The sequence below is a fragment of the Arachis hypogaea genome, chromosome 13, assembly GCF_003086295.3.
Source record: "Arachis hypogaea cultivar Tifrunner chromosome 13, arahy.Tifrunner.gnm2.J5K5, whole genome shotgun sequence".
In the NCBI taxonomy this organism is placed as follows: domain Eukaryota; kingdom Viridiplantae; phylum Streptophyta; class Magnoliopsida; order Fabales; family Fabaceae; genus Arachis; species Arachis hypogaea.
The window spans coordinates 129818479-129842879 of record NC_092048.1 but is presented as its reverse complement, the minus strand read 5'-3'; the positions used below and the strand labels follow the sequence as shown (position 1 = coordinate 129842879).

The 24401-nt window shown below is 33.0% G+C and overlaps 1 protein-coding gene across 50 annotated transcripts; it reads left to right on the top strand.

Moving 5' to 3' along the window:
• The first annotated feature begins 1695 nt into the window (after positions 1-1695).
• Positions 1696-5448, top strand: LOC112733441 (transcription factor ICE1). Of its 50 annotated transcripts, XM_072212552.1 has the most exons (11): positions 1696-2020; positions 2358-2420; positions 2497-2531; positions 2643-2768; positions 3041-3376; positions 3623-3849; positions 4000-4160; positions 4322-4378; positions 4804-4875; positions 4983-5054; positions 5218-5448. In XM_072212552.1, the coding sequence occupies exons 5-7, from the start codon at positions 3179-3181 to the stop codon at positions 4013-4015; spliced, it is 441 nt and encodes a 146-aa protein (XP_072068653.1). In that variant the 5' UTR covers positions 1696-2020; positions 2358-2420; positions 2497-2531; positions 2643-2768; positions 3041-3178; the 3' UTR covers positions 4016-4160; positions 4322-4378; positions 4804-4875; positions 4983-5054; positions 5218-5448. The 50 variants fall into 50 exon arrangements, with proteins under 50 accessions (XP_072068653.1, XP_072068657.1, XP_072068618.1 ...); XM_072212556.1 differs by lacking the exon at positions 2497-2531 and having other exon boundaries at positions 2358-2415; XM_072212517.1 differs by lacking the exon at positions 4000-4160 and having other exon boundaries at positions 2358-2415.
• The last annotated feature ends 18953 nt before the right edge of the window (positions 5449-24401 follow it).

Genomic DNA, 24401 nt, shown 5'->3' with positions numbered 1-24401 from the left:
CTGATAGATAAACATTTAGTCCAGTGCGTTCCTTTCTTTTTCAACAAAGATTGATTTTTTGACTCCCTTATTCTTGGGAATTAAGATTTCTTATCTGTATTTGGTGGTTGAGATTTATACAAATATGATGAGTAATATTTTTATAGTTTATATATCGAGTTAATACTCAAAATCGTCCCTAAAAGATCACGCGTTCTCCGTTTTCGTCTCCAAATAATTTTTTTAATCAAAATATTCCTTGAATGAAATTTTTTAAATCGCGTTCGTCCTTTTGTTAACCTCGTGACGCTACCATTAGAAATCTGCTGACCTGGAACGTGAGCTGGCAATACAAGTAACACCTGTCATGGTGTGTGTGTTGCTGACGAGATATGTTTAGAGTATTATATCAATTTAGTCGCTAAGTCTCAAATAAATAAACCCTAATTCCCATCCTCTCACGAACATGAATGCCTTGCTTGAGCGTTGTCGCAGACCCAGCAGCTATTAAGGGAGGAGGAAGTTGATTTCGGCGTCATGATGGGGAGCGGAAGTGGAGGTCCCGGTGGTGGGTAGCCGTCGCACTCACATGGTAGCTATACTTTGAGCTCGTTCATGCGAAGAAGAAGGAAAAACGATGAGGAAAGCTATTTTTGCGGTTTAAAAACTTTAATTAAGAAATCTCGGACATCACAGAATTCAGATAGGTTGTTTCATATATACTTATCCAAGATATCGGGTGAGTTTAATTTTGTATGAATGATAGCATCATCTTGGCTTTCACTTTTTATGTGGGGTTAACAGTTTTATTCAATGTTTTTAGAAAGAGAGCCATTGTAATTTTTTTAAATGGATCGAAGAAAATAAACTTATAGATGTTGCAGAATGTCCAAGGGGAATCCTAGAAAATGAAGAAGAACTGAACATTGATTATGAAGATTGGAAGGTTAAATTAGCATGGAGAATAGGTAATTTAGAAGTAGAAGTTAGAGTACTTAGAATGTTAATATGTTTCATGTTCACTAGTCTGATGTTAGTCATCTTAGTAGGAGCTTTACTTTGCATATCATATATGTACAAGTAGGAAACAGTGAATGTGATATGGTGGTATGATTTAGGGAGTTAGTTTTTTTGTTCCAGCATCATGGTTAAACTATTACAATATGAAACTAGAGCTTATAAATGGCAACTTGGATTTTGAGTACACCTGTGAAGGAAATATATTTATACATCACTCACACTGTCATATGTAAAGAAGTAAATGGCAAACCAGAGACATAAAAAGATAATAAAGTTCCTAAAATTTCGTAATATAAAGTGTTAATATGAAGTTTTCAACATTGTGTTTGTCACCACAAAATATAGTAAAGTTCCTAAAAGTGATTCCGCAGAAAAACTTCATACCAAGACAAAATATGCATCCAAAATAAAGGCCTTACAAAACAGGGAGACTTGATAGTGTTTAACACAAACATATATTTTCTAATTTATAGCCTTATACAAAAAAAAAAAGCATATGTTTCGATGATGGTCTTCAGATAACGTAATCTTTCTTCCTTGGCCGTTTGAACCCCGAAGTCACTACAAAAAAAATAGATTTTTAGCGACAAACTTTTAGCGGCAATAGTACTATTGCCGTAAATTCTCTTCTCAAAACCATTTTTTATTAGCAATTATATATTTGCTATTTATACTATAGATTATAATGGCCATTTTAACTATTGCCACTAAAAAAAGCTAAAATTTTAAAAATAAAAAAAAATTAAACCGTAAAATGCGAAATCATTCCTCTCCGTGCCTTGCCACTCTTCCTCACACAAACAACTCTCTAAGTGCCTTATTCTCTCCGAGAAGTGATAACCACACACCAATCTTCTTTTTCTCGATCTCGCTCTCGCTTTCACATCTCCATCATTTCATGTTCTTCATCGCTCAAATCTCTTCCCAGATTTCATCTCAATCTTAATCGCGCTCTGAATCCTTTTCTCGGACAAGCTTGTGTTGATTTTGATTGAAATCTCAACGGCGCTTTAGTAATCAGGTATAAGTTCCTTAATTCTCTTTCAATTCTGATTCTTATGCTCCTAATTTGTGTTCTATTGCATCCTTTTTCCATATCTCTTATGAATTTTTAGTTTTACCTGAGTTAACTTTTCTCCTACATTGGATTCTACTATTCTTAGTTTCGATCCTTATCGCATGCACTTATTACAGGTTGAATTCGTCATTCAGTGATTAAGAATAAAAATTTTGAGGGTTTTATTTGCTCAATAATTCAGCAATGTGTTATCGGTTTTAGATTTTGATAATTTGATTTATTTTTTTGGCTTTATCATTTTTCCCTTCGATTTTCTAAACTTCTTTGAAATTCATCGCAGTCGTGGAATCCGCCAACAGAGTTAAACACATTGAGTTCATAAAGGCCTGGCACATCTTGTAATGTACATCACTGTAATAGCTTATTTTCTCATGGCAAGAACATAAGATAATTTATATTTTATTTGTGCTTGTTAATAGTTTGGACCATATGCTTGGAAAACATATAAGGAAGTGTACGATGAAGTTCTCCAAATTGGTTCTGCTTTAAAAAAGCCTCTGATGTAAAATCTGTAAGTGAATGCTTTTAAAAGATTTCCATTGTTAATTAGAAAATTATTTTGTAGGTAATTATGAAAATATTCATATCAATAACCATGGAGATAGAAACAAAAGGAAGCGGTGATGAGATGAATAATTCACCATGTTCCACACTTGATTTATATAGGTTATTGAAGAGATTCATATAAGAGGTATGAATATGATAGTTTGTAGATTGGAGTCTTGGCTACTATACCGTCATCCTATAAATTTTTTTTATCACAATAGATACGTGTGTGCTTTTTATTTGGTCTTATATGAGCTTAGTTATCGATAAAGCAAGTGTTTTATGTGACTATGACAAATTTTGGTAACTTATATAATTTGAAATGGGATATCTTGCACGGTATGAGGTGCTGGTTTGTAAACACTAAAAATCTTGCAAGTGTGCTGGTTTTTGCCTAACTCTAGTTGATCTTCTCAGGTATGTGTTAAATGTATGGTGGGGTGTTGATTTCTAATGATGCATGTGGGTATGCAATAAGTCATAAAGCGATTCTTGGACCAATTGCCAGTGTGGAATTATGATTCTGATGAGAATGTTGAGAGTGGTAGTAAGGCTATGGTGGTGGAAGAGAGTGGGAATCATAGCGGCAGAGGGAATGGGAATTTGAGCTTGAGTGGCGGTGTCAATGGTGGAGATCAGAAAGGGAAGAAGAAAGGGATGCCGGTGAAGAATCTCATGGCCGAGAGGTGGCACAGGAAGAAGCTTAATGATAGGTTGTACATGTTTAGGTCTATTGTGCCAAAGATTAGCAAGGTTTGTGATTTGTGAAGCTTTTTGATATTTGGACTATTGAGTGAGAACAGTAGTTATAATTGTTGATTTGTTTAAGTGTTATATCAATTGGCTGATATTGATGCTTTGGTGTCTTCTTGAATTACTGATCACATAGATGTTCATGACAAGTTCTACCTCAGATTATGGTGTTAATTAGTTAATGCATTTTTTTGATGTGTTAAGGATTTAGGGATTATACATTCTAATGTATTTCATTGTTCATAGATGGATAGGGCTTCGATACTTGGGGATGCAATCAACTGCTTGAGGGAGTTACTGCAGCAGATTAATGATCTTCACAATGAACTGGAGTCAACTCCACCTGGTTCTTCGCTGCAATCTTCCACCACCATCCTTCAAACTTTAACACCCACGCCGCAAACCCTTCCATGCCAGGGGAAGGAGGAACTGTATCCTGGTGTCTTGCCATGCCCCAACACCAACTTGCAAAGGTAAATCTTTCTCTATGAAGCCTTGTGAGGCAGGTAATTGTGTTCATAGGTAATTATGTATGATAAATTAACTTGATATACTTAAATATGTCCTCTGTTTTTTATTTTTCTTTCTTCCAATTTAACATGAAAGTTTGAATTTTTTTTAAGGTGTGGTGCTAGATAGTCTGTAGATCTAAGTTCATCAAATGAAGAAGCACTTGATGGAATACTTGGATTTGGAAAAGCTAATTCTTCATTGATTTCACAACTTACTTCTTCTGGAAAAGTAAAAAAGATGTTTGCTCATTGTTTAAATGGAGTAAATGGAGGTGGCATTTTTGCAATATATTTTTATCAGTTTACTTTTCTGAAATCATTTAGTATGTATCGATGGGGTGCTTCAGTAACTAGTCACGTCTCTTAGTGTACCAAATGACTTCTAGTATCTCTCCATTCAGTTTTGTAACTGCTATTTGTTTCGATGTTGCAGTGTTGATGATGGATTTCCACTTGTCACTTTCTATTTTGAAATGGACTCTCTTTGAAGGTTTATCCACATGATTATCTATTTGCTTCTATAAGTACACAACAAACTCATGCTTTATCTTTGTCATTTACTTTTCAAGTGTGGCATAAGCTTTCTGTTTGAGACTGCAGTTCCAGTATAACATTAATTTGAAAAAATTTACTAGCATAGATGATGAGGGAAAGAAATTAGATATGTTTATGAAATAAAAACAACTTATTAAAATGTAATGTAATAAGAGATATCTTAGTATTCTTTTAAAAATGAGCAACTATATCAATGACAACATGGACACTTGCAAAAAGTACGGCTTGCATCAATCTTCTTTTCTCATATTTTCCAATTTCATTCCATTTGAAAGCGTGCAAAGCATCACATGTAGTGCCTCTTAATCGTTATGTATAATACTTATATAAGTTAAATACTAATATAGCCTGTCTGCATAGGGTAACTTCTGGTGCATTGGTTGGAAAAATAGTGGGACTCAGTCCAAAAATAAGAAGAATATGACTTTACTGGTTGGTATTTTTCTTAAAAATCTTTGCCCATGACAACTTTATGATTTATCGCTATTATGCTTAGTAATGTCTGAATTTCAACAATACTTTTCATTTATCTATTGCAGATTTGGTGTTTTCAAATAAACTTGTCTTTTACAACCTTGAAAGTCAAGATATTGGGTGGACCGAGTACAATTGTGAGTATCATTTTTCGGTTTTTTTGAAAAGAAAGTCAGGTCGCATTATCTCTTTGCAAGTCATTTAAGTTTAGGTTAAAATTGGTAATAAAATTACAGGATTTCAATTTTAATTCAAAATTGACTTCTTACATGTCATAATATCATTTTTGTTGCATGACAGGTTCTTCAAGCATTAAAGTGAGGGATGAGCGAATTGGCACAGTTCTTTTAGTTGGCCTTGTATCTATACAAAAGCATTAAAGTGAGGGATGGTCTACTTTTAATACTGATATATAGGATTCTATCTACACAAAAGCGACTTGCAAGTCATTATTTTTGGCCTTGTATCTTTTTTAAGAGAAATTTGTGTATAAATATTTTAAATTTAATGAAATATTTCATTTTGTAGTAATTAATTTTAGTATATTTATATTATATACAATAATATAATAATTATTGGTAAAAATAATTTGAAATTTAAAAAAAGGATAGGTTGTTATTTCTAAAAGATTATAATTAAAAAAGTCTTAAGATTTTAGCGGCAATAGTAATGACAACTAAAAGTGAATAACATTATAATTTTAGAATTATTTTTAGTGGCCATATAAATTGCCGGTAAAATGGGTTTTGGCGGCAATAGTAATGGCCACTAAAAGTGAATAACATTGTAATCTTAGAATTACTTTTAGTGACCATATAAATTGCCAATAAAATGGTTGCTAAAAGTTATATACTTTTTGCGGCCATTAAAACGGTCTTTACCAGCAAATGTTATAATTGTCACTAAAATCTTTTAGCGACAAAGCATAAAACGGCTAATGTCTAATTGCCGTTAAATGTATTAGTGACTATTTTTATTGCCACTAAAAGCAAAATAAATGGCCGCTAAAAGTGATTTTTCTTGTAGTTAGTCGGCACAAAGGTCATGAGACTTGCAAGCTTCTTGGTTGTCGCAGCACTAGATCCTTTGATTATTCCAGCAGAAATTGGAATTGTTGTAGTTGTTGCAGCAGATTGGGAAGAGACAGCTCTTTTTCCTTTTCCCTTAGAAACCTGAAGCTTTGGTGGTCTTCCCCTCATCTTAGCTTGCATGACATATGAAGTAAATACATGAATAGAGAAATACAGATTCAGGCATATAAAAATGAAAACAAAGTAATTAATCAAACTGCTACAGATTCAGTGGGTGGTGACGGTTGTATTTCTTGGGTTGCTGGGATTCCTTTCGGTTGGGTCAGGACTATCTGTGGGGCTGCACTCGATCGTTGTGGTGGTGGAGAAACAGACACTGGAACAGGATTAACTGGGGTAACATGAGCAGCATCATTTGGGAATTCATTTGGTGCATCTTTGTATTAGGATCAACAACTGCAAGTTGTAGTTGCATTAACCTTGCTTCTTCTTCAGCATCAGCTTGTTTCTTCAGTTTGCATGTTCTCTTGTTGTGTCCAACCTCACCACAGAACATGCATCGGATGGGGTTATATTCTCTCTTCATCCTTGTCTTGGAACCAGAGCCTCCTTCATCTTTGTCTTTTCTTCTATTCTTTGTGGGTCTACCTGGTTTGGGTTTAATTGGAGGAAGGATTGGTGCAGGACAACCTATTTTTTTCCATAAGTCTTGGCCCTTGACTGGGTTAACATGGAAAGCATATGTTTTTCGGTATGATTCCATGGTTAACCACTCATGGCAGTAATCCTCAGCCTTCTTATCATTCTTATCTTGTATACATGATATGGCATGCATACAAGGCATACCTATGCATTCAATTATTATTTCAGACTAATTTGCATTATTAATATAGTACATTTGCATAAAGATTGAGAAAAGATACCTGTCAATTGCCAGAATCTGCATGTGCAAGTACGCTTTCCTAAGTCAACAACCATTGTGCTTGGCCAGTCGTAAACCTCGTATAGGTCCTCATTCTGATCACCACTCCATTATGGGGACCAATGCTGAGAAAGCTTTATCATTGCCTCAAGCCTGCTCTGTTGCACTGGAGGCAGAATTCCCTGGTAGTTTTTCAGTTTCTGCCTATTGTCGATCATAGTCTTCATTATGATCCTCCTAACTTCCTCTGCCAATGTGAGGATAGGCTTCACCCTATCATGCTTGGTCCTTGCATTAAACGACTCACAAGCATTGTTACAGATAGTGTCCATTTTTGGCCTCTCGCAAAAATGAGCTTTAGTCCATGCTTCCTTCGGCCACTTATCCAGATAAGCCCATGCTCGTTCATTTATCACCTTGACTCTCTTCATGTTTCCTTCAAAGTCACTTACAGTCCTTGATCTAGCACATTTTCACACCAGCTCCTTTAGTTGTATACTCCCCCACTGCTTCGAGAAATTCCTTCAGAGATGCCAGACACAAAATCGATGGTGAACTCTTGGCATCACTTCCTGCATGGATGGAATTAATCCCTACAAAAACAGTTTACAGCGATAAGATGTTGCATTAACACAATCCTCAAACAAAATTTCATTAAATCAAATAAGTCCTCAATAGATATTTCATTAAATCAAATCAGTCCTTTAAAATCTTTTCGGGTATCAAATTGGTCCTTACCTTCTGCATATCCGAGATAAAGGCCCATCCATTTTCCTTGTAGTCACCAAGGTCATTGTGCAGCAGTTCAAGAAACCATTGTCAGTTGTCTCTATTTTTGACTTCCACAATTGCATAAGCAATCACGAACATGTGATTGTTGGCATCCTGGCCACAAGCAGTCAAAAGCTGCCCTCCATGCAAGGTCTTCAGAAAGGCTCCGTCCAGGCTAATCAATGGTCGACACCCGGCCTTGAATCCTTTCTTATAGGCGTCGAGACATACATAAAACCTTTGAAACTGTGGAAGACTTTCAGGCATGGGAATGACACCAACTTGGACTGTTGAACCTGGGTTGATGGTCCACAGTTGGTTAGCATAATCCCAGATAAGTGCATATTGTTCAACTTTATCTCCTTTCACTACTTTTCTTGCTGACTTTAAGGCCTGGTAATGCAGGTACTATTTAGCTTAATGTTGCACTTCCTCACAAACCAGTCATTAACCTCTCTATGCTTCATAGTTGGGTGCTTCCTAAGCTTAGGATCCAGCTTACTCAAGGTCCACTCCTGTGTTGTAGCCCTGTTCTTTCTCTTCCTAGCATATGTGCGTTCATCAACTAATGTCTTAATCTGCCATACCCCATTTTGCTTGTTACATGCACAATACACAACCCAGGGACATCTCTCTGTTTTGCATACAGCGCTGAATCTGATGTTATCATTTTTAGTAAAAATAATATTTCTACCCCCATTGTATGGTGTAATCCCTAGTTGCATTCATAAAGTGGTGCTTCGACTTAAAAATCATGCTAACCTCAAGCTTCAAATTCTCGAATTTTGCCTTTTCATTGTATGGTGGATACACAGTAGCCTCCTCTTCATCAGAGTCCAACACCTTATTCATATCTTTCGAGTGCCAGGAGTCACAATTAGATTCACCCTCACTTTCAATTTCCTCTTCCGAGTCTGTCAATCCAAGTACAACAAAGTTCAGTGTTCCAATCAACATCTATCATATAAAATACCATGAGGAACATAAGAAAATCCAATCATGACTTACCAGAATCAGATGGCTCGTTCTCTTCAATGTCTTCATAGCTAGAGTCATCGGTGTCAATAACCTTTTCAACCCCTCTAGAGGACGCTGGTCTGTGCTTCTCTTTGAAATCAACTTTTCTTAGCCTTTTACTGTTGAAGTCATCACTGACACTGTCAGTGTCACTGAGATCTCCCAAGACTCTAGTGGGTTTATACAAACTGTCCTTAGTACTCTCATATGAGTCATGAGAGTCACTATCATCCTGAATTGAGGGTGGCTTAATAGCTCGACCAGACCTTGTGAATTGCAGAGGTTCTTTGTTCTTATTTTGAAAATGTGACTTCTTTGGAGGTTGATGGCCACTTCTTGGTTTAACAACGGACGTCACAGGATCAATGCAGGGTTTGCAGGTTGGGAGAAACTTTTTGGTTGGAACTTGGGTTGGGGTTTAGGCTTTTGTGTGGACTGAGAACTGCACTTTTTGGTGGGATGAGAATTGGACTTGTCAACAGGCTTCTGTGTGGGCTGAGAGGACCTTGTATTGGACTGCACATAGTCCATTTTCTTGGGATTAGGATTGGGTCCAGCAGAGGTGGGAGTGGCTTTGGCTTTAATTTTGGAAGTGGAATGGAGAGGGTTAGCAGAATGGAGAGGGTTAGCTTTCAATGGCTGTGGGCAATTTTTTGTGGGCTGGGATGCAATTTTCGTTGCTTGCATTGCAGGCTGTGTGCTAGGCAGCTTCAACAAAGAGGCATTCTTTGGCAGAATTACTTCATCATCCTCACTCATGCATTCCACCACGTGTGGCTCTGAAATCCATGTTCAAAGAATATGTTCATGACATTGTGATTCATTCTACAAGTCTTACACATTTTAAGAAGATCTTTATCGGTCTCCAACTTTTTCAGCCCACTCTCAAGCGACAGCCAAAGAAATTTCAACCAACATATGTCCCCCTTCCCCTCCCCCTCCCCCGGCATATTCCAGTTCCTTATAGTATCCTTTAACAAAAAACACATCAAGCGTATCCCCATCAACCCCCATTAAGACTTCTGTATTATCTGGTTCATAGATTCTACTTCCTTTCTCATCATTTTTAAAATTTTCACCATGATGAAATATGAATGTCATCGGAGGACCCTCCATCTACATAATAGCAAACAACAATATTAAGAAAAAAAAGTCATTGTAGCAAGCCATCTAAGACCCTATAAAAATTTAAAACAGAACATGCATAACACTAAATCATCACCAACACAGCAACTAAACCGGTAACCATTACTTCATTAACACAAACAATAGTTATCATTTTTCTAAGCCACAAAAACAGAGTCTTTCCTCAATTACGCATATAACCGATCATAAACCAAACCCTGGGATGAAACCCTAGACCCTATGCACTAACAGATTCTTCACGATGACACTCAATCATATAATGGAAAAACTAGGGGTTTACATAGTGTTACCAATTTTTTTTACAAGATACAAAAAACTTTACCTCTTACTTCGAACGCAGAAACAATACTGTGTCGTTGCCTTCAAGTTTTCCACCAAGCTCCAGAACTGACGCACGAACAATGCTCCACGACTACTCTAATGGTTGCGGCCGATGGCACGGTCTTCTTCGTCTTCGTGATGGTTTCTTATGGTTCAGAGAAACAGAGAGTCACGATGAGAGTGGAGAACAACAACTGAGGACTTGTTCAAGAGACAATGTGCAAAACGTTACACTCTACTCTCAAAATGGTAGCGTTTCACAACTTGCATAATCTTAAGGTCTCACTGCGACGTCATTTGGTTGGGTGGGCTGCCAACTCACGTTCCAGGTCAGCAGATTTCTAACGGCAGCGTCACGAGGTTAATGGAAGAACGAACGCAATTTAAAAAAATTCATTCAGGGACTAATTCGATTAAAAAAATTATTTGGAGACGAAAATGGAGAACGCGTGATCTTTCAGGACGATTTTGAGTATTAACCCTTTATATATCTTATAAAAAAAAGTATAAATAAACATTTATATATCATTTATTTATATGAAAGATACGACAGGAACAGTTATTTGTAAGAGAGAAAAAATAATATAATTAATTAATAAATAGTTTTTAGAATTTAATCCACATGTCTACATTTATTTATTGGATAAACATTTTGAAGGATTACCATGTGTTCATAACACGTAGCGGAAGAAAATAAGGTAATTCTAAAGATCTATTTTGTACTTAAACTTTATTCCAATAATATACAATACATAGATCAGATCTAAATACCTGTGTACGCTAGTAAAAATCATTTTCTCCTTCGATGGTACGAAGGCGCTATGCGTATCCACACTGAAACCAACTTTTGCTGTCAACTCCTTGACCAATGGACATCTAATCTAAATTGAGAAACCTCTTGCAATTCTTTTCATGTCATCAAATTCTTCTCCAAGAATCAGGCTCACATACGTTTATGTGTGTAGAGGTAAAGGAATAAAATTCTTGTTATTCTCTCTTCTATATGATTCCCCTATTCTTGGCATACACATATATATAGTATGAGATTTGTTAATGATTTTAAATTTGAATCCTTCAAATTTTATAAATCATATCATAACTCAATTTGAAAACAGAATCAGTTAGGATCTCATCCAAATTTAGAAATAGAATAACTAATTATTCTCAAATCTCATTTAATATTCTCAATCATCATACTATTATTATATTCTTGGTGCTAGCAAAGAATATAATAATATTCCATTTGAATTAATATAATTATTTATTTGATCAAATCAAAATAATAATTAAATAATTCTACAGCAAAGATTAGAACACTCGTTAGTGTGTGACCCCATAGGTTCAATACTAAGCGGGTAGTAAATTAGTCATACTAAATTTACTAATCAAGGTTGGCGTCTAGCAACACTCCTCAAGGACCTGATAGTATGAAGTAATATATTTTTACTAAGAACCTCAGAAGAACAAAGTATAATTCCTTCCATCTTTCCAGCTCTTGGTAACCCTTAGAGTATGGTTTAATTGTCAAACTCTAACTTGTTACCATTATTATAATGAACTGTAAATGACCTAAGAAACTCATTTCTTCATTCATTCAATCCCCTTGGCCAAGGTTTTATTCATCTCAGTCATTATAATCAGAGCTCAAACTCTTTACCGAGAGTTGACGGATTCCTTATTGACTAATCATTAATTCTACAAGTATTTAAATCATACACAATATCCATTCAACTAGCACCCTAGGGTATTAGGTGTCCGAAATCAAAGTATAATAAATACATTGTTAATTACTATGACAGTCGCAGGTCAAAGGAAACTCTATTACAATGTTCATCTTGAGAATATCCTATTGACAAATATGCAGTAATTATAAGCATTAGGAATTCTCAGAGTGAGTCAGTTTAATGGTCATATCTCTATATGCACCATCTATATATATAATTTAATAAATGAGATTTATTAATCTTTATATATATATATATATATATATATATATATATATATATATATTGATCTTTCCGGATTATTAATGTCTTTTTTAATAATCCTATGACCAAGAACAATTTAGATTAAATTATAAAAGATTCATCTCTCAATATTGTGATCACTATCACAATGATAAATCTCTAAATTTAATCAAGGACGTTATTATATTAACATTTTAATATAATAACAATAACAAATTATTTAACACGTCATTGATTGGATTGTGGTCATACTACTTATTCCCAATAATCTCCCACTTGCACGAGAGCCAATCATGATAGATTGGATCTTGGGCATACTATTATCACAATAATCTCCCACTTGCACTAGAACCAATCAATCATGTGTATAATTTTTCAATGCACATTTGTGTTTATCAAAACTCTTTTGACCTTAAACACATTTGCTCTTGAGTATATTTACTTGACCTTTTGTAAAATACACTTAGTGCATAATAAATATCACATTTTCTCAAAACATGAAATCTCCCACTACAATAGTGCATAATTTTATTTTAAGAACAATCCTTATTGAACATGATTATAAAAAAATTAAATAACCATTAGATCTATCTTTATAGAATTGTATCATTATACAAATATGCTACTTTTCAAAAAATTAGTTTGACGATCAAACCTTTTATACTTTTAGTAGAAAAATATATCGCTTATTGAGTGGTAAACAATTATAATAAAAGTAATTGTACTCTCATTCTTTCTTTAAGATGGAATCTCTTTTCTAAAAAGGAGTTTAACCTCTTATCACAAATACTTTGTCATAAGAAGAGTGATAAAAATAATCTCATTATTTCTTTAGGATAACCAATAAATCTCATTTATCGGATCTAATATCAATTCTATTGTTGTGCAATCTCTTAACACATATAAGACATCTCCAAACTCTAATGTTCTTGAGTTTCAGCTTATGCCTTTTTCATATCTCATATGGGTAAAAAATTGATTTAGTGATAAATTTGTTAATTTAGCAATATTTCTAAAATGTGGTCTAAATATTTAACAAATAGTGATCCTTAGCTAATTTTTTTGTTTCTTAAACATGATGAAGTACATAGAGTACTAATATTTGTGCATTGAGAGAATCTCATTCTCTATTCAATAAAATATCAATTAGATAATTAGAGATTTTACTTTAAGTTCTTATAATAAAAATAATCAATATCTTTATTATTAGTCAAACCAACGCTTAAGAGCAATTTTGATTGGCATCCTCAATACTCATATTGAGTTTTTTTCTAAAAAGATCACAAATATTAAGGCCAATTATAAATTGTTTGTAACAAAATAAATCTTCAAAAATGCTTGCAAGAACAATTCTCGCAAAAATCATTTGTCTAATGGCATTCTAACTTCTAAAGTTGCTTAATTCAAAATATATTGGCCAATACTCCCATGAGTTTAAATAAAATCTTTGATAGTCATACTATCTTATTTTGTTCAGTAATAAATAGTGGGTATATGCTTTTGAAATTAGAACTCGTGGTTGTCAAAACAACCCATATTGTAATAAAATAATATTTTAGATACTTCACAAGTACTGACTATTCTATCACCAATTTTATTAGACAATATTATTTCAATAGGATTATCATGTCCAAGATAACCCTTTCATACATAAGAACAACTCTCAATGTATAGCCAATTTATTACTTTCAAGTATGTCATACGAAAGATTGACATATTTAAAAATTTAAAATATGAAAGTAAATTAAGAAATCTATATTTCTGTCAAAATTATTTAGAATCACGAATGAATATCTTGGTTGTCAAGTTGTTACTCACACCTATTCCAAATAAACATGATTAAATTGTATCCCATACAATTATAATCCCAAATAATTATCGGGTTGTCAGACAATTATTTAACTGAATTATATTTTATACCCCTAGGTTGTCTAGGTTCAAGTATAAAATTAATTCTCCTTATACATCATCATATACATAAATAAATTCTATCTTTGAGTACAAGTCTCCTGATTGTCAGGTTGTTCCTTGTAAACAAGAGATAAATTTATTTTTAGCAAACTCCTAACTTTTAGGATTTATCTCACTTGTTAGAGAATTTCTACCAGTATTCATAGATTAAATTTTATACTCACAGGTTGTCTAGGCAAAATATAAAATTAAATTCCTAATACATCAAATGTATATACTAATTATTATCTTAAAAATAAAACTCCTGATTGTCAGGCCGCTCTTTATAATCAAGAACATTAGAAAAATTAATTTCTAAAATTATAGTGTTCAAAATACATAAATCACATCAAAATTTAATTTTTAATAGACTAACTTTTAGCCTTATAAAACTATCAAATCAAATTTGACATTCTCAATATATATAAATAAAAGAAACAAACAAAAAATTTATTTTTGTATCTTATTTCTTTTATGTGACCAAAGTCATCATGAAATCAAATCAAATATTTGATTAAAATTATAACTATTATTTTTAAAAAATAATAATTTAATCATAATTAAATAATCAAAATTAAAAATAAATTAACTATTAATTTATTAGAAAATCATTTATATGAAAATAACTACATCACATGCTTAAAAAATTTTTGGAATTAATCCTATTAATTTATAAATTTTAAGAAAATAGGAATAAAATTTAAACACAAAAAGCTAAAACTCTGATACCACTGAAGGATTACCATGTGTTCATAACACGCAGCGGAAGAAAATAAGGTAATCCTAAAGATCTATTTTGTACTTAAACTTTATTCCAATAATATACAATATATAGATCAGATCTAATACCTGTGTACGCTAGTAAAAATCCTTTTCTCCTTTGATGGTACAAAGGCGCTATGCCTATCCACACCGAGACCAACCTCTGCTGTCAACTCCTTGACCAATGGACATCTGATCTAAATTGAGAAACCTCTTGCAACTCTTTGCATGCCATAAAATTCTTTTCCAAAAATCAGGCTCACATACGTTTATGTGTGTAGAGGTAAAGGAATAAAATTCTTGTTATTCTCTCTTCTATGTGATTCCTCTATCTTGGCATACACATATATATAGTACGAGATTTGTTAATGATTTTAAATTTGAATCTCAATTCAAATTTGAATTATATCTTGAAATTCTAAATTTGAATCCTTCAAATTTTATGAATCATATCATAACTCAATTTGAAAACAGAATCAGTTAGGATCTCATCCAAATTTAGAAATAGAATAACTAATTATTCTCAAATCTCATTTAATATTCTCAATCATCATACTATTATTATATTCTTGGTGCTAGCAAAGAATATAATAATATTCCATTTGAATTAATATAATTATTTATTTGGTCAAATCAAAATAATAATTAAATAATTCTATAGCAAAGATTAGAACACTCGTTAGTGTGTGACCCCATAGGTTCAATACTAAGCGGTAGTAAATTAGTCATACTAAATTTACTAATCAAGGTTGGCGTCTAGCAACACTCCTCAACGACCCGATAGTATGAATTAATATATTTTTACTAAGAACCTCAGAAGAACAAAGTATAATTTCTTCCATCTTTCCAGTTCTTGGTAACCCTTAGAGTATGGTTTAATTGTCAAACTCTAACTTGTTACCATTATTATAATGAACTGTAAATGACCTAAGAAACTCATTTCTTCATTCATTCAATCCCCTTGGCCAAGGTTTTATTCATCTCAGTCATTATAATCAGAGCTCAAACTCTTTACCGAGAGTTGACGGATTCCTTATTGACTACTCATTAATTCTACAAGTATTTAAATCATACCCAATATCCATTCAACTAGCACCCTAGGGTATTAGGTGTCCGGAATCAAAGTATAATAAATACATTGTTAATTACTATGACAGTCGCAGGTCAAAAGAAACTCTATTACCATGTTCATCTTGAGAATATCCTATTGACAAATATGCGGTAATTATAACCATTAGGAATTCTCAGAGTGAGTCAGTTCAATGGTCATATCTCTATATGCACCATCTATATATATAATTTAATAAATGAGATCTATTAATCTTCATCCAATGAAGACCATTATATATATATATATTGATCTTTCCGGATTATTAATGTCCTTTTTAATAATCCTATGATCAAGAACAATTTAGATTAAATTATAAAAGATTCATCTCTCAATGTTGTGATCACTATCACAATGATAAATCTCTAAATTTAATCAAGGACGTTATTATATTAACATTTTAATATAATAACAATAACAAATTATTTAACACGTAACTGATTGGATTGTGGTCATACTACTTATTCTCAACACATTTATTTATTTCCTACAGTATCTCTTAAATCGACAAACTAAGAATTAATCTATTGTAAATTGTAATTTTATTTAACATTTGTTGCTAATCACAATAAATTGCTGCATGCACACGTGGGTTTCAAATCTCGAACAATTATTTAAGCAAAAGTTAATCACTCTAGTTTTATACCTTAAATTTTTGTTTTTGGTTTAAGAAGGACACAATGGCCCAATGTTAAAGTTTAACAGACAACGGGGTCAGCCCATATGCATATCCTTAAAAGTTGGACTGTTCAATTCAAATTTGGCTCCGTCAAGACCCAAAATAACACTAGTTTCATCAATGACAAAAACAAATTTCAAGACCAAAAAAAAAAAAAAAACTTGTTTTTGCCACTTAGTTACAAGGATTTCGGATTTTTTACCCATATAAAATAAAATAAAATAAAATGGTTATTTGTCAGATTCTCCTAATCTAATTGTGATTACAAATTTGTCCTTCTATATATGTAAATCGTTACAGCTATTGAAGTTTTATAATTTATTTGTAATACCCAAAAACTTGCAGATTTACTATGGAATTTTTTAATTCCATTAATAAGTAAATGGGTATATAGGTTTTACCGTTTCTCATAAAACTTACTCACCTAAGACGATTTACGACCAAATTTTTTAAGGTATTTATTATGGTACGATGATAAATTCATACGTACCGATATGTTTAAAATATAGACAAATAACAATAAGATATGTGGAATTTATTTTCCATGTCAGCATTTAATTTTTTTTTAAATATATAGTATATCACCACTTTTACTAAAACACCCTTTTAATTAAATAAAAATAAAAAATATTTATTTATTTAATTTTATAAAAAGATTTAAACATTCTTCTTTTATTTGATTAGACAAAAATACCTTTTTAAATTAATCAAATCTTAAAATTCAATTTATCCTAATTTTATAGTTCAAAAAATTGAAACAACAAAACAAAAACACATTAAAAAAACAAAAAATTAAAATTGTTCTTCATCTGTGTTAAACATATTAAAAAAACAAAAAACCAAAATTATTCTTCATCTAGGTTTAGAAACCTTCTCGTTCACGCCTCTGTAAGTTTCAGTCTTCTTCATCTTCTTCTCTCCTCTTCCTATCCTCTTTCTCTCTCTCTGCTCCTCGATCTCTCTCATCTGTCTCACTGGGCGTCGCATACAAAACGCCATTGTTTTGCTGGGATGCCCTAGCCAATTACCCAACCCAGCAACCTTAGCTCCACACAACGGCTAAACGCGAACCCATCCCTCCCATCACCCTCGAGCTCCTCCTTCCTCTCTCCGTCATCGATCTCACTCCCTCACCTCCGTCCATCTCCCGCCGCCGTAGCCGAAAGGAGCTTTAAAGCCACCGTCGTTATCGTGCAGCTCTGTTCCACCATAGTGCAGCTACTGTTTCAGCTTTAAAAGCACCGTCGCGCAGCTCGGTTCCATCGTCGCCGGGCTCGCCTCCGTTTTCCGTCGCGCATCTTTGTTCCATCGTGCCCGGTTAGGGTATCCTGGTCAGGGTCCACCGCCAATGGCACGAGGCCCGGTGGTGGGCCTCCATAGCCTTTCCCTGTTCCGCCACAGTTTGGGCAGCGGCCTGTGGGTCCTCCACCACCTAGTCAGATGGTGAGAGGGCCTCCTGCTCCGCCAAGGCCGGGGATGCCCGCCCCGCCTCCGCCTCGTCCTAGGATGCCTCCTCCACCTGGTAGCGGCGTTCCGGTGTTCGAACCTCCTTGCCCAAGCATGCCTCCTCCACCGAACCCACAAAACCAGCAACAGCAGTAGTGGTAATGAACTAGGTAATTTCTTATTTTTTTTCTTCTTCTATTTTGATTTGTTTATGATAACTAATATAGCTTGTGTTTTATGGTTATCTAGCATAATTTGCGTAGGATTATATTTTTCTTTTTGTTTTTGTCTAAGATTGTGATGTCTTGATGGACAAGAGTGGTCATGGAAGTTCATGAAATTAAGATACAATGGAAATTTACAGTTTTGAAATAAAAATGGAATTGTTCATCGTGTATTTTGGTATTATAATTTGTAGATCTGTTAGAATGCTTTCACTAGAAGCAATTAGCTGCAGAGAAAGAAGACAGTATTTGGCATATATATCATAGTCATACTCATAAACAGTTTATGAGTATACTTTTGGATATAGGGTATAATTCTAATGAATCATTTTGTTAGTTTATGATTGAGTAACAGAAGGAAATCAGTTAGTTGGTATGAAGTTTATTAGTATAATATGCAGCGTTTGTTTAGTAGCATTTCATTAAGTTGCATTGTTTAGGTATATATTTTATAACACAACAGGATAAATATACAAAAATACTATTAACTTAAAGATTGAAAAGAGTGTGAGGAATATATCGTGCGTAAACATGGCATTAATTGGGAAATTGATCCCTAGACTACAATAAATAAAGAAAAACAAAAATACAGAATATACATATAAATATAAATTATAAAATATAATTACATAATTTAACAGTAAACTATTGCTAGATATACGAAAACAACGAAAGATAACGAAACAAAATATCATGATGATGTCACTTTGTTACTAGTAAATCATTGAAGTGGATAAGGATTCATGAAAAAAGTATAAACTTTATCCTGCTGTAACGATTTATTTGTTAATGATTTACTTATCAATGGAGTTTAAAAAAATTGCTTATAAATCATTGTAGGCGTTTTGGTATTATATATTATCAGTGATATAATTATTTGTGTTTCTTTTCATTAGTTTAATTTTTATTAAAGAATAATTTTATAATATATTATTAAAATTTCTATGATCAAAATATCTAAAATTTAATTTATGTTGACCTCAAAAAAAACTTTTTAACATAAAATAATAAATAAAAAGAAAAATAAAAATGTAAAATCCACGTAACTCTAAAAAAAAATTTAATATACAAAAAATATAACCATTCATAATAGGATCAGAAATGAGAATTTCATGAAAGACATTATTGGATTAGTCCTATTATACTTGGTCCTTCGTAATATCTTCAGTCTTGCATTCTGAAATTAATAAATCATATAAAATAATATAATTTAACGAATAACTTAAGAGCTTTTTCCTGTAGGATTTTTGTTTTAAAAATTGGTTTTTAAAGAATACATCATATGTATACAATTAATTTAGATATACACTAAAATTAATTACTAATATAAAATATATATTAAAAATAAATTAAATAATATATATTTATATATAAATATAATTTATTTTAATAACTAATTTTAATATAAATAATATTTTTAGTAAACAAATAGTATAGAAATTAATTAAGCGTCACGTTAGCATTTTCCTTAATAGGAGCTGCTGACTCAAATATGCGTTGGTTTTGAAGTTTGAAACTTTGAAATAGTGAGTTGCTTACTTGCTATATGCTTACACCGTAGAATGGTTAGAACAGTGGCCATCGTGTAGAGCTTTTCAATTTTTGGCATCATCTAGCTATATAGTAGTGGATTCCAACAGCACTATGTATATTCCACCAATTTTTCGGGCATGAAGGAGTCTATTAAAGAAAATATAAGCTACAAGTCGAAATCATTTACCAGCTTGAAAACAACCCAATTTTGCTTCATATTTTGCAACATTATTATTAGAAAAAAGATAAATAGATCCGTAATTTTTGTCTTGCGGATATTTTTATTTTTGACCAATTAATTTTTTTTTAAGTTATTAACCTCTTTAAAAGTTAAACAGATATATCTATTCCTTCGTTCATATGAATCCGTTAGATCTAATAAAAATATCTCTTCCTTGTCTTCCTCTTCTTCTACCTCGATTACAGAGGTCTACGCTCTTGAGGAACCACCCTTCTCAGCGTCCACCTCCCTTCTTTTTCGTCTCCTTCTTCTTCAACTCCTCTTCCTATGGCTCAGTTTCTCTCCAAAGAGGACAATCAATGCAACGTTTATGATAGTAACTGGGTTTGACATGAGTCTTACCTTCTCTACCACTTTTCTAATTGCTTCTTCCTTGATAAGGTTTTCGAATTTTATTAGATGAATAGCAAAATAAGTTAATCCATATGACCATACCAAGAATGAATTAAGCTTTTGATTTGTCAAACTTATAGCAAAGACCTTAGAACGAAAGGAATTGAAGAACCTTATCTTAGAATTGTATTAAAGACCTTGAAAGCTTGTTCCTCGTCGAGTGGGCGAGTCTACGTGGGTCTAGTGCAAACTCTGGCCTAGGCTTCCAATACTGTTTGGTTCAGTTTCGGCATTGCTGGATCATGGTACGAGAAAGATAGAGTCGGGTTCCAAAAATCAAACTCGGGAATCTCAAACTGCTCGACAGGGGCAGAATCTAGCACTGCTTTCACCGGCAAAGGCAACATCTAATCCACCTGATCCATCGACGGCGACAGAGCTTCAGGAATGGCAGAATCGGGAAGCGAGTGCAGCTTTGGGATCTATTGGCAAAAATCGAGCAGGTGGAAAAAAGAGAAAAAGATTTTAGCTTAAGGAGGACTTTTAAGGCGATGACTGATAAACTGATGCAGCTATTTTTTTTTTTGGAGATGGTGCAATAAATGAAAAACACAAAGATAATCTGAAGTTGATGGTGGAGGGCTACTAATAAAAAACGGCGTTGTTTTGAAGCAGGGGTTTATATGTCCTGTTTTAAAAACTCTCCGTCCACGTTTGTATTCGTAACGGTCAGGTCAGCACAACGAGAACTATGTTAGACTTTTTTGTTGAGTCTGATGGATCCATATAAATGAAGAGATTCGTATGTCCAACTTTAAAAAGATTAGAAATTTAAAAGTATTTTCAAATGGTCAAAGACAAAAATATCTACGGGGCAAAAAATCAAAAGCCTATTTATCATGTTCTATTATTATTATTATTATTATTTTATGTTAACGTTTTACAGGATTTTTCCTTCATAAAAAACAATTATTTTGACAATTATCTAAAATTTATGGTTCAAAATCTATGTCTAGAAGTAGAACCAACTCATCTTTATATTTAGGGATAAGTATTGTTTTAGTTCCTATGGTTTGGGGACAAAATTAAAATCCTGTCTAACTTTATTTTTAATTCAAATCGTCCTCGACATTTCATTTAGTATTAAAATCATCCTTTTAAAAAAATAAAAGACAAAAATACCCCTACTGCACCAGTACTCACCCTGCATTCTCCACCACCACCATCATTATGCACCAGTACTCACCTTACGTTCTCCCCCTTTATTCCTACCAACTATCAGATTCAAGAATCCATAATTCATAATCAACAACAAACATTTAAATAAACATAATTCATAATCACTAACAAAAATTTAGATTTAAGAATCCATCATCAACAATAACACAACATTTAAATTCAAGACAAAAATTTCAAGAATCCAATCCTTCAAACTCAACAATGATATTACAATAATTTATATATTTTGAAAATAGGACAGAAAGAAAGATTAGGACAGAGAGACAAGAGAGATATAATAAGCTTAGCAAGACAGGAGAAGAAAGAGCAAGGAAGAGAAAGGAATAGTTAGGCAGTGACAGTAAAAATCTGTCGTTGCTGTCACCACCATCGAAAGAAGAGAGAGTACACAGATATAAGAGAGAGAGAGAGAGAGAAAGAGAGAGAGTCCATGCCATTTGTCTTCAAAATTGTCGCCGAAAAAGGGAGAAAAGGAAAATCGGAACCCGCTGCTCTTTGACGGTGATAGCGACACTCAATCTCGCCAGTGACATACCTTCTCTTTGCCGGAGCTTGCTAATACAGCATTGCCATACTTTGACGAAGAGGACTTTAAGGACAAGAGAAGCCACCGGCTTGATCGTCGTGGCTGCCACTGCTCATCCATGCCGCCACTGAGAGACCGAGATTGTAACGGAGAGGTTCACCTCCATGCACAACCCATCTCCATTGCTATGGTTTCCCTGGTTTTGCATCGCCTCTACTCCTCCCTTATTTCACTTGAACTCGTTGCTTCTCGTTCTCTTCAATGGTGCCGTTTTGATACGCCGCCGCCTTTGCATCTCCTTCTCCTTCTCTCTTTTGCTTCAAAGAAGGAGATTTGGTCGACAATGATGACGGCCCTCAACCCTACCGATACCATCTTTTTTCTTCTTTTTTTTCTTCTTCTTCCACCTTCTTTGCTTCTATATGTTTTTTTTTTCATCTGAATGTGTGTGTGATTGTTAGTGATGGTGATAAAAATAGGGTTCGTAAAATAGGATTATTGAGATAAGGATAAAATTGTTAAAATGATGATTTTAATAATAAATAAAATGTTAAGGACGATTTTAAATTAAAAATAAGGTTAGGGATGATTTTGATTTTGTCCCCAAACCATAAAAAATAAAACAATACTTATCCTTTATATCTATAAAAAAAAAGTGCATCAAAATTCAGAGTTTGACCTGAAAAAAAAATTGATAGTAATTAAACAATGTTAGAGAATATTAGGAATTTAAATATTAATTACATTGATCTTGATTGATATTGTTGTAAATAATGAGATATTAGATATTTATTATTTAATTACTTTTTAATTTATTCATTATCTATAATACCTTATATCATATTTTAAAAGTATTTTATTATCAATTTTATTATTCTTGAGTTATTATCATAACTCTAACCAATTAAGTATTTGTTACAAAAAAAAATAGGGAGTTAACTACAGAATAAGCCAACAAAGTCAATCTCCTTTATTTTTTATTTTAAAATTTAAAAAATTAAGATAGTGGAGAGTTATTTGTTTTATTTTATTTTGTAACATACCTGTTTTTCAACTAGTTGGTTAGAATTGGCTTCACCTCTAATTGATTTTCTAACAAAACTGATTTGATAAATATTATATTTTACAGAATTCTAAAGTATTTAACACAACTAGAAAATTGCTTAATACAGACAGATTTACAGATAGATTTATTCTTTATTACAGACAGATTTTTGTTACCGACGAATTTTGTTCCTCTGTAAAAGCTTCGTCGAAAATTATTTACCGACAAATATTTTTCGACGGTAATTTACCGACTGATTTTTACCAGTTACCGATAGATTTTCCCTCGGTAAATTATCCACTCCATTTTCCTAGAACTTCAAACTTTCTGACAGATTTTCCGTCGGTAATTAGAGACAGATTTTCTAATGAATTTTCTGTCAGTTATTATAGACAGATTTTCCGACGAATTTTTCGTCTGTAATAAGAGACAGATTTTTCGATGAACTTTTCGTCGATAATTAGCAACAGATTTACCGATAAATTTTCAGTTCAACTTTATACTAAACTTGTCAATTAGCTACTGGACTAACGTTTGAATGACTGCACATGAATCTCAGTAATTAGACATATTTTGAAAGTTAGCTTATAAAATAAAGTCTTTGGGACAGAATGATCACTTTTCCCTTTACTAGACCAGTACTATGCTCTAAAATCACTCCTATCTCGAGGGTCCAACTGAATATATATATAATACCTGAAAGTGTTGTGACTTGTGATATAGAAATTTATTTTCAATTTAATTAAGAAGTGAGAAATCAATTCACATAGTAAATGCACTTCAAAAAGGAATCAATCTTTTCTGTCATTAAGAAGAAAACATGAACAAGAGGGCAAGGATAAAGAAGAAAAAGAAATAATTAAAGAGTAGTAAGATATGTAAGGACAAAATTAAAGAGTGAAAAAAGATGGTACCAGCATGATGGAACCCAAAACCAGAACAAATTCGGATTCTGGAGGCAATATTCAATTCTGGAATGGTGAAGTTAGAGATAAGGAAGATAAGGATGCAGTTATTTTGAATCATTGCGAACATCAAATCCAAGAGGCTTGGAAGCTTCTTCAATTTTCGATATGATTTCGTTCGGATGATGTTGTGAAGTAAAATGTGTTTCTCTCTTTACAACTCCCTATAATAATTTGATTTTAAAAAAATATAATTAAACAAGCTAAGCATCATTAATCATTAGTCATTAATCATTATCAACATTTCTCTAATCAAGT

Excerpts from the sequence above, each read along its gene's own strand:
- LOC112733441 (XM_072212518.1), top strand. The coding sequence starts at position 3,179 with ATGGTGGTGGAAGAGAGTGGGAATCATAGCGGCAGAGGGAATGGGAAT. Across the intron at positions 3,377-3,622 it reads TTGTGCCAAAGATTAGCAAG|ATGGATAGGGCTTCGATACT; the intron begins GTTTGTGATTTG and ends CATTGTTCATAG. Across the intron at positions 3,850-4,321 it reads CCCAACACCAACTTGCAAAG|TGTTGATGATGGATTTCCAC; the intron begins GTAAATCTTTCT and ends TCGATGTTGCAG.